The sequence below is a fragment of the Rhipicephalus microplus genome, chromosome 7 (assembly GCF_043290135.1).
Source record: "Rhipicephalus microplus isolate Deutch F79 chromosome 7, USDA_Rmic, whole genome shotgun sequence".
Lineage (NCBI taxonomy): Eukaryota > Metazoa > Arthropoda > Arachnida > Ixodida > Ixodidae > Rhipicephalus > Rhipicephalus microplus.
In genome coordinates this window covers 6,848,503-6,862,494 of record NC_134706.1, presented here as the reverse complement: position 1 = coordinate 6,862,494, position 13,992 = coordinate 6,848,503, and the positions used below count along the sequence as shown (strand labels likewise).

General features: G+C 44.3%; 1 protein-coding gene across 1 annotated transcript in view; it reads right to left on the bottom strand.

Annotated features, from left to right (window-relative positions):
- The window catches only part of Trm1 (tRNA methyltransferase 1), a 31,501-nt gene that overhangs the window by 4,220 nt on the left and 13,289 nt on the right, over positions 1-13,992 (bottom strand). Inside the window, exons 5-12 of the mRNA XM_075868550.1 lie at positions 11,997-12,109; positions 11,755-11,903; positions 9,743-9,826; positions 8,878-8,947; positions 7,631-7,765; positions 3,442-3,524; positions 3,265-3,373; positions 1,832-1,905 (exon numbers count right to left, since the gene is read on the bottom strand). Coding sequence (XP_075724665.1) covers positions 1,832-1,905; positions 3,265-3,373; positions 3,442-3,524; positions 7,631-7,765; positions 8,878-8,947; positions 9,743-9,826; positions 11,755-11,903; positions 11,997-12,109 — 817 coding nt within the window. The remainder of the gene's footprint in view (positions 1-1,831; positions 1,906-3,264; positions 3,374-3,441; positions 3,525-7,630; positions 7,766-8,877; positions 8,948-9,742; positions 9,827-11,754; positions 11,904-11,996; positions 12,110-13,992) is intronic.

Sequence of the window (13,992 nt, the reverse complement as noted above, 5' to 3'; positions counted from 1 at the left end):
TCAGTCTGAATGCTTATCTTGACTAATCATAGTTCCTCAGTACGGTGGAGTCAAATTCGATTACTTTAAAGCGACACTAAAGAGCAAATCTATTTTTCACGTATTAGTAAAGGACAATTTTACAACTCAAAAAACAACGCTCTTACTGTGACGTGATGCTTAGTAAGCGAGAAAATGTACGAAAAGAATGCGGGTGGCGACACCACCTTGAAATTCCCGCACCAAACACCGCTACTTATAAAATTTTGAAAGCTCTACGTAGCTTGCTTTAATATAAAATAGAAATACATTGTAATTTGTAGGTGCCATAGCTCTAGCATACTAAGTTTCAGGAAATTTCACCGAGCCAGTGTCACGAAAATACCAAAAATACATTTTGAAATTTCTTACGTCACACGTGGAATTTAGGTGTGAGATTTAAAAATGAAACTTCAGCTTTCAATTTTTTTGCTAATAGCAAACTTATGATAGCGAAACATATGAAATTTGAGCTTTCAGACTGCAATTTGTCAAAAAAAAAAACCAAGGCAATGTTTCTTCTTAGTGTCCCTTAATGTCAATCAAACCAAGAAAAGTGACTGAATTTCAAAGCATATTCAATAAACACAATTCTAGGAATAGTGCGGCTGATACGCCGCACTATTCCACTTTAGAGCACTGTTGAGGCTCTGTAAAGTATGGCTTTATGACGACATTACTTGTACAACACTGGAATTTTGCATGTCCCAGCCAAATTTTAATCTTTCATATGTATTCGAGAAGGCTTATACAGCATAACTAATTTTTTTTTTTATAATGAAAAGAACTGATGCATCCTTGAATGCTAGCATGTAGCTTTGCAATGAACACAAACAGTGATGCCATCACTAAGCTCTAGTAAAAGCACTGCCAGACACCAAAGCATGTGAGGTGTTCCCTGAATGTGCTCTTGAAGTTATAGCATGCCCAATTTTTTCACAATAATAATATAGCAAGTTTCCAATTCATGCACAGAAGGGAAAAAACTGTGGTATACCTGCATGGAATGAAAAGTTGCCTACATTTAATGTTTGTTACGAAGCTTCAGCTCATATATAAATATACATATGCACCAGGCAGAATGTTTGAATAATTGGCACTCATAAAGCTGGAGTCACATTGACAAATTGATGAACACATTGCATTTTCTACAGCAATTTTTTTCTAGCCTAATGAATTTTAAACAGTTATCAAACTAAGCTAACCCCGAAATCAAAAAAGATTGTATAGCGTTGCTCAATACGAGTTGCACTGCAGTGGCCATGGTTAAAGGGGTCCCACACCTACACTGCAATGCCAGCACACATGAAATTGATTTTGAAAATATCAGTAGTTCAAGCAGTGTTTAGTCAGCGAATCTTCTCTATGACGGTGCCTCTGTGCAGCACTGGGGCCACTTTGATCATGGGCGTGCCTGTGCACACACGGGCGTGCCTGCACACGCATAGGTGTGCACAGGATTCCTCTTCAGGGGGATGGGGGAGAGGGGGCAGCAGAGATTCATTGCAGAGTTTCCTTCTTTATCAATTATCAAGTTAGGGTGGGGGCAAATTTTGTACCTCCTTTTTTCAGTGACTAGAGAAAGGACAGCCCCCCTACCCCCCCTCGTGTGCATGCCTATGTGTACCTTGTAGTCCTGCAAGCACTACAACGCAAAGTGCTGGCACCGTCTTTGCCCTTGAGTTGATTCACAAAAGCCACATGTATGCAGCTGTCTTGCTTCACCTCAGCTGAAAGTTCAGTAATGAAACACAAGCATTTCCTGTCTTTTGTTGACAGCAGTCAGAAAGGTTGTTTGTGACGAAGGACATACCTGGGCTCTGTCCGCATGATGTATTCTCCAGGTGACCCTGAATCCAGTGGCTTTTTAGACGGGTTTTGAAGCTTCTGCATCGTTTAGGAAAGATCACTTTTGCTTACACTTTGTTGCTTCAAAAGAAAATAGCCAAACGCACTATGTTTAATTTCACTGCTCGTACTTAAGCAGCCCAGGGTGCTCTGGTGGCATTATGGTGACTTGGTTTCAAGCTGAACGGCTGCATTCGATCCAAGAAGTAGCTGAATGTGCTCTAAGCTGAGTGCTTGGAGCACATTTAGCTACTTCTTTCAGAGCGCCATGCTCCAGTGCAGGGCACCTGGATGTGCTCTCACCTTAAACTCAGAAATGCGACTAAGCTCTGAAAGAATTCTGATCATGTGTGAAGAACTCCGATTATGTAGTTCCTGCGCCTTTGTAGTTGCCATGGCATCTCCTGCAGCAGGAGTAGGAGGCTTCAGAGTCTATGCGTCTCGCTTGTTTGTGACAAAAGGAAGTGTTGATGCGACACTTTTCCTGATCTCTGATCGCCAAGGCAATTGATTGATATGTGGGGTTTAACGTCCCAAAACCACTATATGATTATGAGAGACGCCGTAGTGGAGGGCTCCGGAAATTTAGACCACCTGGGGTTCTTTAACGTGCACCCAGATCGCCAAGGCAAGCAGCTCAACACGACGGTCAAGCACGATTTTCGACTCTGCATCATTGCAATCCAAGTCACAGTGAACCTGAAATCAGCCGTATGTACTAATAAATTTGAGTGATTCTAAGAAGAGCAAGCTTACAAAAAAAAAAAATAACAATCTGGGCTCGAGCAAATGATGGGTGCACTGTGGCACACGCAATTTCTGAAACAGTAATTACACATTGCCTTAAATGTGTGAAAATGACAAAAACATGCATTTTAGAAGCGAGACCTACAAGGCCAAAGTGAGGTAGATTAACAAACAACCATGCCTACATGGAACACAAAGTTCAGCCACAGAATTAAACTGTTACTGCGCTACTGGTTGTAAGGGTGCCCTTTAAAGGCTCATTGTGAGCTTTCTTAGCACACCAATTAACATCACAGTTGAGAAGCACCCACTATGCCATATTTTAACATTTTGCAAAGTAGTGAAGTATGTCTCTAAGGCAATATATGCACCTGTGCAACGACACACTTTATTAATGCTGTGGCTGATAATTATCATCATCATTTATGCTTAAGAGCCCTTTGATTGGGCATTACATGGGGAGGGGGAGGGGGGAGTAGCAAAATATATATACACACGGTCACATTTACAAAAAGAAAAACATGTTAGCTCTGTACACTGCTACAAAACCAAAAATAAAAACAAATAAGACAAATGCTATGCGTAATGCGTCGAATGATTATGACAGCACGACTTCCACCCAAGCACACTGCCTGTATTAAATGTGCCTACCCAAGCTCGAATGATGTCCCAGACGAAATCCATGGGCGCATCTGTCTTGATGGAGTTCTTGCATGCGTGGGACAAGGAGACGCGATGGCCAGCGTTTAGCAATGCAGACCTGAGCAGGCGCACAAAAAGGAGATAGTCACTGTGATGCAAAGCTCGCTCTCCATGCTCCCAACAAACCTGAAGTTAAGCATGCTCGGTGTTGACACACGCACGGTGGACGCCAATTTGTCCAGCAGAAAGTACAGGGGCACCTCGAGTTCCTGCACATGGTCAGGAGAATACCCGTGATTCACCGTGGAAGGAAATTTCCTAAAAAGAGTCCTAAAAGAACCATTGCAATTTAATTTTCAAAAGAACATACACCCTCCAGCATTTTCAACTATATCGAACAAGCATAGACCGTACGCAGTATCAGTGCCTTACAAGTGCGATAATCTGCTAGACTGGCAGCAGGATGCTCCAGTGCACCTAGCAGTGCATTGTTTGCTGTGCTAATACTTTCAAGATGGTGCACATCCTACTACAATGCCCGTATTAGCCTCCTTAAATAAATGAAGAAGGAAAACAAAACCATGAACAGGATTAAAAACCACAATGAACCGATGTGCATTGTCTTTATCTTTCCTGTTACAGCAGCCAAGTAAACTGCCAAGCTTATGTTCGTGTGACAGAAAAACTGGTGAAGTTCCTATTTACAATTGTGCGTATTGCAGGCACCTTTAACAAAGAAAAGGAGTGTATAGTCATGAAAGGAACAGCGTGACAGATTGAGCTGGCACTTCATGGTGAACCTACACATACCACTGAAAGTCTCACAAGTTATCGCCACGGTAAGGCACTGACACTGTATGCAATCGACGCTCGCACAACATGGTAGTTACTAATGGTGGAGGCCACACCTTTTAGGTGACGTTCACAGCTGCAAGTAGCAAGTATTGCAAAGCATGAAGGGGAAATCTTTTTAGGGGGCCCATTCTTTTTGTTAGACACAACATTATTGAGAACTAAAATACAATTAAGACAAGGAAAGTATAAGGAATGTTAACTGTAGTAATCATAATACCTTACTTACTTGCATAATAAACGCACCCACACAAAAAATCACAGCATATCCACAGAGTGAATGATGATGAGTGGGACGAAGCGTCCCTCAGCCCCTTCTTGCTTCCGTCTGTCCGTTCGTTCTTGCTTCCGTCTTTCCACGCGACCATCTATGCGTCCAACCACGCGTCCGTCCGTCTGTCCGTGCATCCGTCCGTGAGTCCGTCCATCGTATAGTCTGTCTGTCCGTCCGTCCGTGTGTCCATCTAGTGAACACTCCAAGTACCGCCATCTCACATCCCCAGTGGCACATAACCGCTCCGCGCATCCGTCCGTCCGTTTGCTAGTCTGTCTGTCCGTCCGTCCGTGCATCCGTTCGTGCGTCCATCTAGTGAACACTCCAAGTACCGCCATCTCCCATCTCGCATCCCCTGTGGCACATACCTGTGCCACCGGTGGCTACGTACAACAACGGAGTATGTATAGACCCACTCCTTAAGGAGCTTCGCCCCTAATAAACGCACCCCCAACTTCAGTCATCAGAATTTTGATTTTTCTTTTTTCCGCATAATAAACACACCCTCTACATTCGTCCACTGCAGTCCCGCTAACTGACACCTGGCGCCACCTTGCACGTTAAATCCCTTCCGTTTTTTATTATTATGCCGACCCCCCTCGGCCACCTCGGCTCACTCCCTTGCCCCCTTTGCTTCCTGCCACAAGCCATATAGCTTTTTTTACTATCTGTGCACGGTACATACTCAGTCTTTTTAAATTATCTATGCACCACAGTGGGGTTCACAAATGGTGCAAGTGTAGAGACATCGCAGCTGACAAGCACACATCGAGATAAGGTCACGAAACTTATCGTATTGTATTTATAAGGTCACGAAACGTATCGTATTTGCAGGTCGCTTCCTGCAAATACGATACTCTAAGGCCCAACCACATGCACGCAATTTTCGAGCAATGACGACAGGAGTTGCTGTTGCTATGGCTGTCGCAAAGGGCCATTCGTCAAAATCACGTCGCAGGTTTGTGCAAAACGAGAAAGAAATCACTTGTCGCCCGAAAAAGATCGCGATATTTCTGCAGCATGGTTTCAGATTCTTCCTTCGGTTGCAAGCAAGGCGGCCGGCGTATTTTGTTGTTAATCTTTTTATCGACAGTTTGTTTTGATGCTTCCGTGGTACCTTGCTGCAGTGTTGGTTGCTTGCCACAATGTCAACGGCGGCGGCGCGGTCGCCGTGCAAGGTTGCCACGAAGTTGGCCAAGTGCATCGTGGTGACATAGTGCACGCTTCTGGGCCCCTCTCGAGATCACAGCAGATACTACTGTTGCAGTTAAACGATACCAAGAAAAGATAACCACGAAATGCTTTTATGGCGTGCATGGGTGGTGCGGGAATAGCTTGTAGAAGGTAACACCTTCGACCGCCGAAGATGAGTAAAGTACTGCAACAAAGAAACTGAGAGACCCAACTTTTTTTTTGGATTGCGGCATTTTTTTTTTGTTCATACAGAAAAAGTTGTGATAAAATTTTCCACGCATAATAAACGCACCCCCAACTTTTCTCTGATTTTTTTAGAAAAAATGTGCTTCATTAACTCAAGTAAATACGGTATATACGAGAAGAAAAATGAATGGAAAGATAACTTGCACCACTAGCAGGGACTGAATCTGCAGCTTTTGAATAACACATCCGATGCTTTACCAAAGGCAGTAATTCCCCCGTCTGCTTTATCGGGTGTATCTGTGCATTTGAACATGAGAGTGTTCATCAGCTCGCAGTCATGACAGCGTTATGGTTATGAGCCTCAGATGCCTTATTAAAAGGCTGCAGGTTCTGTTCCTGTCCGTGGCAAGTCTTCTTTCCGTTTACTTTAATTTCCTCTCATTTATATCCCGTTTACTATAATTAACATCTCCTATAGTTTGCTAGTTTGATTGTTTGTTTGTTATCATTAAGATAGTAAAGCAGCAGACATGTTGAGAAGCTACAACTTATGTGGAGTCACTCACTCATGGATTCTCCAGCTCTGAGAGTTGCAAACCTGTCAAACTAATCGGAAACACACTGTACTTGTATTCTGCACCCCTGTTCATTAAATGAAACACCTGTTCAATGGAGCATTTTTTGCTGGTCTCTTCAGGTACCGTTAAACGGGAGTGTACCGTATATCAAGAAGGTTATTTAACATTGCAAGAATCGTAAGTGTTCATAAATGACACCAGCCACAAGACATTTCTGGCGACAAGCACATTGTTGTCGGTGATGAAAATGACACCTTAGAAGACTACAAAGTATAACAAATGCGTTTTTTTTTTAGTAAGAAATTATTTTTTGTTCCTTTGTATGGGGTACACGCGCCTGACTATACTGTGTTCATTTACTTTTCAACACACACAAAAAGAAAAATGCCAAGCTCACTTTTCATAAACTTGTACTACTACGTGTCTTAAAATGTCAGCATGGCTTCTGAAGTTTCGCATATCATGTTTATCTACATTGTTTTTTTTTTGCCTCAGACAGAGCCTATCGGAATCTACAAGGTGATAGAGGACTGCAGATGTGACTGTAGATACTTTTTCATGACATCCCTGCTGTTGGCCTACACTTTACCACGAAATAAAAACTACTATTTTGTGTTGGACTTTCCACAGATTGATTGATTGATATGTGGGGTTTAAGGTCCCGAAACCACCATATGATTATGAGAGATGCCGTAGTGGAGGGCTCCAGAATTTCGACCACCTGGGGTTCTTTAACGTGCACCCAAATCTGAGCACACGGGTCTACAACATTTCCGCCTCCATCGGAAATGCAGCCGCCGCAGATGAATTTTAATCTCGCGACCTGCAGGTCAGCAGCCGAGTACCTTAGCCACTAGACCACATTGGCGGGGCTCTGTTGGCCTTTCCAAACTAGCCATTCTAACAACAGCAGGCAGTGCCGGTGGTGCAAAAATGCGACAGGGAGCAAACAGAATAGTGCAGCAGACTCTCATTAAATGGAACCTGAAGGGACAGAAAATGTGTTTAATTTAACAGGAGTTTTGTTTACTGAGAGGTGAAGTGCGTTGCAGCATTCAAATATGAAAGCAATCATATCAGAGAAAGTTGTTTCACTTAAGGTCCAGTTCCGTTTTAACAGATTTCTGTTTACTGAGAGTCTACTGTATTCCGTATTCTGTGGTGTGGTCCTGGCCCACTGGCGTGAAGACACTCTGCCTGGTATTAGGCTGGCTGTTTTTCAATCCCCCTCCCAGAAAAAGAATTCTTTTTGAAGCTCCATTAGCCCATATGTCAAATAGCACACACTCACCTCATCAAGCATGTGAAGGATGCCCAGCATCCTCTTGGATGTTCCGTAGAGCTCTGGGCTTTCAGTGATCCGGCGAATCAGCCGCTGGACAAATTTAACATCATGTAGTGGGTTGATCCAAACAGGTCCGCCAATCTGAATGATTGGGAGAAGAGAAACTGTTAAGGTGCAATTCCTCTTTAGGACAGTCTATGTAAAGGGCACCTATAAAAATAAGGTAACCACTGGCAGGATGTAAAGAATGAAACAAGTATTCAAGAGAGTACGGAATAGGTACAAATACCGTTTGAATACGCAAAGCTGCTAGGAGACATTGTTCCTGAACTCCTAATTTTTTATTAACCAGCAATCAGGTCACACACGGTTCATGAGCTCTTTCAAGAAGTGCAGTCAAGTATTATTTTAAAAGTTGCACGCTAACACAATATCACATTGTGTAAGTACTCTAACCTTATTATAACAAAGTTGAAGCTTACACAAAAATAAGTTCGTTATATCTGAAAATTTTTTATAAAGGCATACTGCTAACACGATGCCAATTGCAAGACTTTTCTATATTTATCTTTATTATAACCAATATATTGTTATATATGGGTTCGTTATATTGATGTTTCAGTGTAATTCTCCCTCATATATGTTATATATTTCATTACAGAGCATATATTTGTTACACTTTATCATATATTCATTACACTTTAACAATAAATTTTACTTCATTACATCCTTGTTTGTTTCACAGGCAGCGAAGAGTACCGCTATAATAGCGTATCCTATCAAATGCAATCTACAATCAAAATTCATTCAAATCAAATCAAAGTTTAATTTTTTTCCATAGCGTCGTAACAGCGTGAAGCATATACAAAAAAGTTATATACAAAAAAAGTTGCATCTTACACAATAATAAGTTTGTTATAACCTAAATTTCATTATGAAGGTATATTCCTAACACTGTATCTACTGAAAGAGTATGCTTCGTTTACTACATTATAGTAGCCCATATTTTATGATATCCGGGTTTGGTATATCGAGGTTTAAGTGTAGTGGGTGTGTCTACTGTGCACTGCTCCTGGACTCTGATCACGCTCGAAGTCTGTGAACTGAGCTGTCGGCTGAGGTACTGGTCGCCCTTCGTGCCAGCGTCCAGTAAGTGTTTTCGCACAGTGTATACAAAAGTTTCATAGCACAAGTAGACAAAGTAGCTTGCCTCCTCTGGTAGTAATATCTCCGAACAAATAGAGCAGACTCACGTGATGCTTGTGGCCACAATGCGAGCAGGTGAGACCCACAGGTGGACCAAGTGCTGGAGTGAACTTGAAGCTGTCAACGAAAAGATGGGAATCAAAAATGAGAACGCTGAACACCTATCATATCCGGTATGTGCGACATGCTGATGTTGTTTATAAGAAATTTTGGCATTGACACCCGATTATCTCCAATAAATCATTATATGCATGCGTGTTGCACTGTATAAACACAAGAATACCAAAGTTGCCTTCAAATATACAATGCATGTACCTTTTTGAGGTATACACATTCGAACAAAGAAATATCAAAGTATTTGCTGCATTGATGAGTTGTAACATCCACTTCACTTACTACGCCAGTTCATCTTGCTAAAGATATGGACAATGATTGTGATAAGCGGCTGTATAAGGGCCATAAAATTCCTCGCAGTAAGGCGGGTAAAACATACAAGTAACAAAATAATGACCATGGCGTGAAAGGTGTGTGTGGTGTGAATAGATGACAAAAGTTGGTGATAATAGAAAGACAGCAATGGCGAGAAAATTATTTTTTCCCTTCCTGTAAGGTGGTAAATAATAAACTTGCGCATATACTTGTGAACCAGTGGTTTAACTATTTTCATTCATAACCACAACATGATCATCAGGATGATCAATGGAGCTCTCATAACTCGGTAATTGCAATAAACCATGAGAATATGTATAAAGAAGAGTCCTACCACCTTTAGTTTCTGGCTACAACATATCAAAAAGCTTGGACAGTCTAATGAAATTTAATGAATATAATGCATAAATTCACAGTCCATTATAATTAACAACTTAGAAAAAAAAACGAATCTCCGCACAACAAAACCACGTACGAACTCACCTGTTTCCTTTCTCTGTACAACGCCCCAATGGCTGGAGTGAAAACGACTCGCAGCCACTGCACTGGTACACCATGCCGAGCTTGCTGTAAGAAAGACGATGGAACATTGTCAGTTCACTAGCTGAATCACTTTATAAAAAAGCTCTCCAACACTTCTCCATGTGGTCCCCGAACAACCTCACTGATGGGGATAATTGCCTCACGAATTGATTGTTGGCAACAATTTCCAAATCCATCAGGCACAGGCCAATTTACACAAATTTGTCACACACTTTAAGTGCTTTTTCTTTCCTTTCATCCTGACGAGTGAGCTGAAAGCTGCACAGGGGGGACGATAAAAAGGTCAGGAGTAAGATCAGTGCATGTAACGACCTTGAACACTTTTTCTTTCTTTGAATGCGACAGCTCAGTTTCAGAGCAATCGGAAGCATGCTAGTGTCGCTACTGTGTCATCATCATCATCATCAGCCTGACTACGTCCACTGCAGGACAAAGGCCTCTCCCATGTTCCGCTAGATAACCCGATCCTGTGCTTGCTGCTGTCAATTTATACCCGCAAACTTCTTAATCTCATCTGCCCACCTAACCTTCTGTCTCCCCCTAACCCGCTTGCCTTCTTTGGGAATCCAGTCAGTTACCCTTAATGACCAGCGGTTACCCTGTCTACGCCCTACATGCCCGGCCCATGTCCATTTCTTCTTCTTGATTTCAGCTATGATATCCTTAACCCCCGTTTGTTCCCTAATCCACTCTGCTCTCTTCTTGTCTCTTAAGGTTACACCTACCATTTTTCTTTCCATTGCTCGCTGCGTCGTCCTCAATTTAAGCTGAACCCTCTTTGTAAGTCTCCAGGTTTCTGCTCCGTAGCTAAGTACCGGCAAGATACAGCTGTTATATACCTTCCTTTTGAGGGATAGCGGCAATCTACCTGTCATAATTTGAGAGTGCTTGCCAAATGAGCTCCACCCCATTCTTATTCATCTAGTTACTTCAATCTCGTGGTTCGGCTTCGCGGTTATTACCTGCCCTAAGTAGACATAGTCTTTTACAACTTGAAGCGCACTATTACCTATCTCGAAGCGCTGCTCTTTTCCGAGGTTGTTTTACATTACTTTCGTTTTCTGCAGATTCATTTTAAGACCCACCTTTCTGCTCTCCTTGTCTAACTCTGTAATCATGAGTTGCAATTCGTCCGCTGAGTTACTCAGCAATGCAATGTCATCGGCGAAGCGCAGGTTGCTAAGGTACTCTCCATTAACTCTTATCCCTAACTGTTCCCATACTAGGCTTCTGAAAACCTCCTGTAAGCACGCGGTAAATAGCATTGGGGAGATTGTGTCTTCCTGCCTTACACCCTTCTTGATTGGTATTCTGTTGCTTTCTTAATGAAGCGCTATGGTAGCAGTTGATCCCCTGTAGATTTCTTCCAGGATGTTTATATATACTTCATCGATGCCCTGATTCCGCAGTGTCTGCATGACGGCTGATATTGCTACTGTGTAATCTCTGTACTATCTGTATACACTCAAACCTAATTACAACAAAGTTCGTTATACCCAAAAACTTATAGTAAAGGTTATTCCTAATACTGTATCTATTGCAAGACTATTTTTCATTCACTTTGTTATAACCAATATTTCGTTATATCCGTGTTCGTTATATTGAGGTTAGAGTGTAATTCTAACAAGCTACAGAGCACAACACCAGTGTATGACAGCATCTCGTGGTTGCCACAGCAACTACACAGCACGAGGGTGCTCCAATCAGCCAATGAGCGTGTCCTCTTCGTTAACGTAGTTGAATCCGTCGACAACATAACTTGCCGAGAGGAGAGCGAGCGATATTTGGCTGCCTTTGAAGTGAAATTATAAATTTCCTTCTGTGCACAGAGCTATACTATTCAGCTTATAATTCCAGGAGCCTCAACTGTCAATACTAGATGGTGCTCCCTGACCACATTCAAAAAGTGCTGAAGGGCCCGCTTGAAGAACAGCTGGTGGATGGACCCGTACCTCGTAGAGCGCTTAACAATGGCAGGTCCGGTGTGAACACGCACGAACACCCTTACGTAGAAGTCGACGCTGATGGCCAAAAGTGGCATGGTGTAGCGCCCGTAGCGGTTGGCATGAGACTCGATACTTTGCAGGATGATACGCAGTGCCTGCATACGCAAAACAAGTGAGGCCAGTTAACAAGGTTGTCCCGAATAAATGCCTCCGACAGACAGCTGACCGATGCGAAACATTGGACGCACCATTTCGTGGCAGCATTTGGACTTGAGCGAGACTGCGCCATACTTTGCACGGCAGGTCTCGCTGCTGTTCCCGCACAGGATGGCCATATCCGTGCAGGTCACCAGGAGCAGCCCTGCAGACAGACACAATTCCACATTATGTGCACTGCTTTCTTACAAAACACTCAATCTCAAGCATTGGATGTCTACATCAATGAATGAATGACTCTATAAATGAATGAATGAGTGAATGAATGCTTGTGTAAATAAGTAAATAAATGCGGCACCCAGTGAATTAAAGCAAATACATGAACAGGAGGGACCTATGTGCAGTACAAACAGCATTAACGGTGTCATGAACCACCACTCAGGCTTGGCAAGGAAACACACTGCAGACAGCAGACACTGCTATGAACATCTCAGCCAAGTCTTGCAGTAGTGTACGTAAAGGAGAGTTCCCAAGCGAAGCTGCCATTTTCCGAGGTGCCGTCTTTCAATACAGAGGCTTGTGCTCAATCCCTAGAGTTGCTGGTGCCCGCTGTTTGACGCCGAACAGCGGGTAGCAAGCTGTTGGCCAACAGCCAAAAAAAAATTAATAGAGGTGTTTGGATTGTATGTGCTTCTTGCCATGAGATGCCAGTGACGTGTTCCATAGTCTGCTAACAATACACCACAAGACATGATCGCGTGCTAACGATTAGCAACGGGAAATAACGATTTCGTTTCAGCATGCGCACTGCAGGTCATGACCCTTGCTCACAGAACCTCCTTCTCATGTGCCATTCCTCTGTGTAGTTTGTGGTGTACACGTATCCCGAAGGAGTACGGCCACCAGCGTGGGTCCGGTCTTAGCGAGCCGCAGGGCACGCGTTAACCGTCGCCGTGGCGGGAAACACGATACTGCTCAAGTCGCAACACTTTATTGTGGCAACACCAAACGCAGTACAGCCCGTTGCAAAAAGGCGCGGCGGGAAAGCAAGTAGGCTTATCCACGCCACGGGCACAAAGTACTACACAGGGGTGCCACGAGCACGTCTCCGCGGTAAAGCTGATCCACGGAGACACCGGAGCAAAGGCCCGGTTGCTCGAGCGAGGGCAAAGGCGCTCGCGTTGGCTTCGAAGGGAGACGGGTCGGCGTAGCGAGGCTACGCACTAGGACACCGTACCGCCCTTCGGCCGTGCGTACGCAGCGGGGCAACAGCGGGTGAGCGTTCGCCTTGGGCGCCAGGCGCCGTCAGCGAAGTCCGACGAGCCCCGACTGACGGGAGTCGACGGACGAAAAGATAGCGTGGCTCACCGTTTGCTGTCCCGGAGAGTATCTGACCGCCCCCGACGCAGCGCGCGAAAACCTCTCTTGGTAGTCCCCGCGCGCGGCGCCACCGTCAACATCCGCTACCGGGTGAGGGAGTTAAACGTCACTCCGCTCTCTCAGCGCGGCAGACAGCAACGGAGGGCAGACATGTCGGGACATGAGAACGGCAGAAAAGGCGGGAAAGCCCGCTTAAAGGCAGCGGGCCAGCCTCAATTCCCACATCCCCCTCTCCTAAATTTGCCCTTTACCGGTCTGCAAAAGGCAGCCGGGCGTCACCCATGCAGTTAAAATGACACTGCTATAAGCGACAGCTAACCTCAGTCCAGCCCTGCTACTGCTGCTAAAAAATGATTACCAGGAGAAACAAAACATAAATAACAAAATAAACACATGACACTATACAAATAACTGCGGAAGGGAGCACAGAAACGTGGCACTAGTGTTCGTGGTGCTGAAGGGGGATAGCGTCCAGTGCGCGGAGGGGCGGTAAAGGCGTGACAGTGTCCGCTGGGTGCGATGCCCGAGTGCGAGGTCAGAGGTACCGGAAGGGGGGGCTCACTGATGGCTCGTTGCTGGTCTTGTTAAGCAGCGAGTCCGACGAACGCTGCCTCGGCTGTGCTTCGGAGGCCCCCGCATTTCTGGCTCGATGATGAAGCGGGAACGTTGCGCGAAGCTGGGCCTCTCTAGTGCTCAGGGAGGCCGACC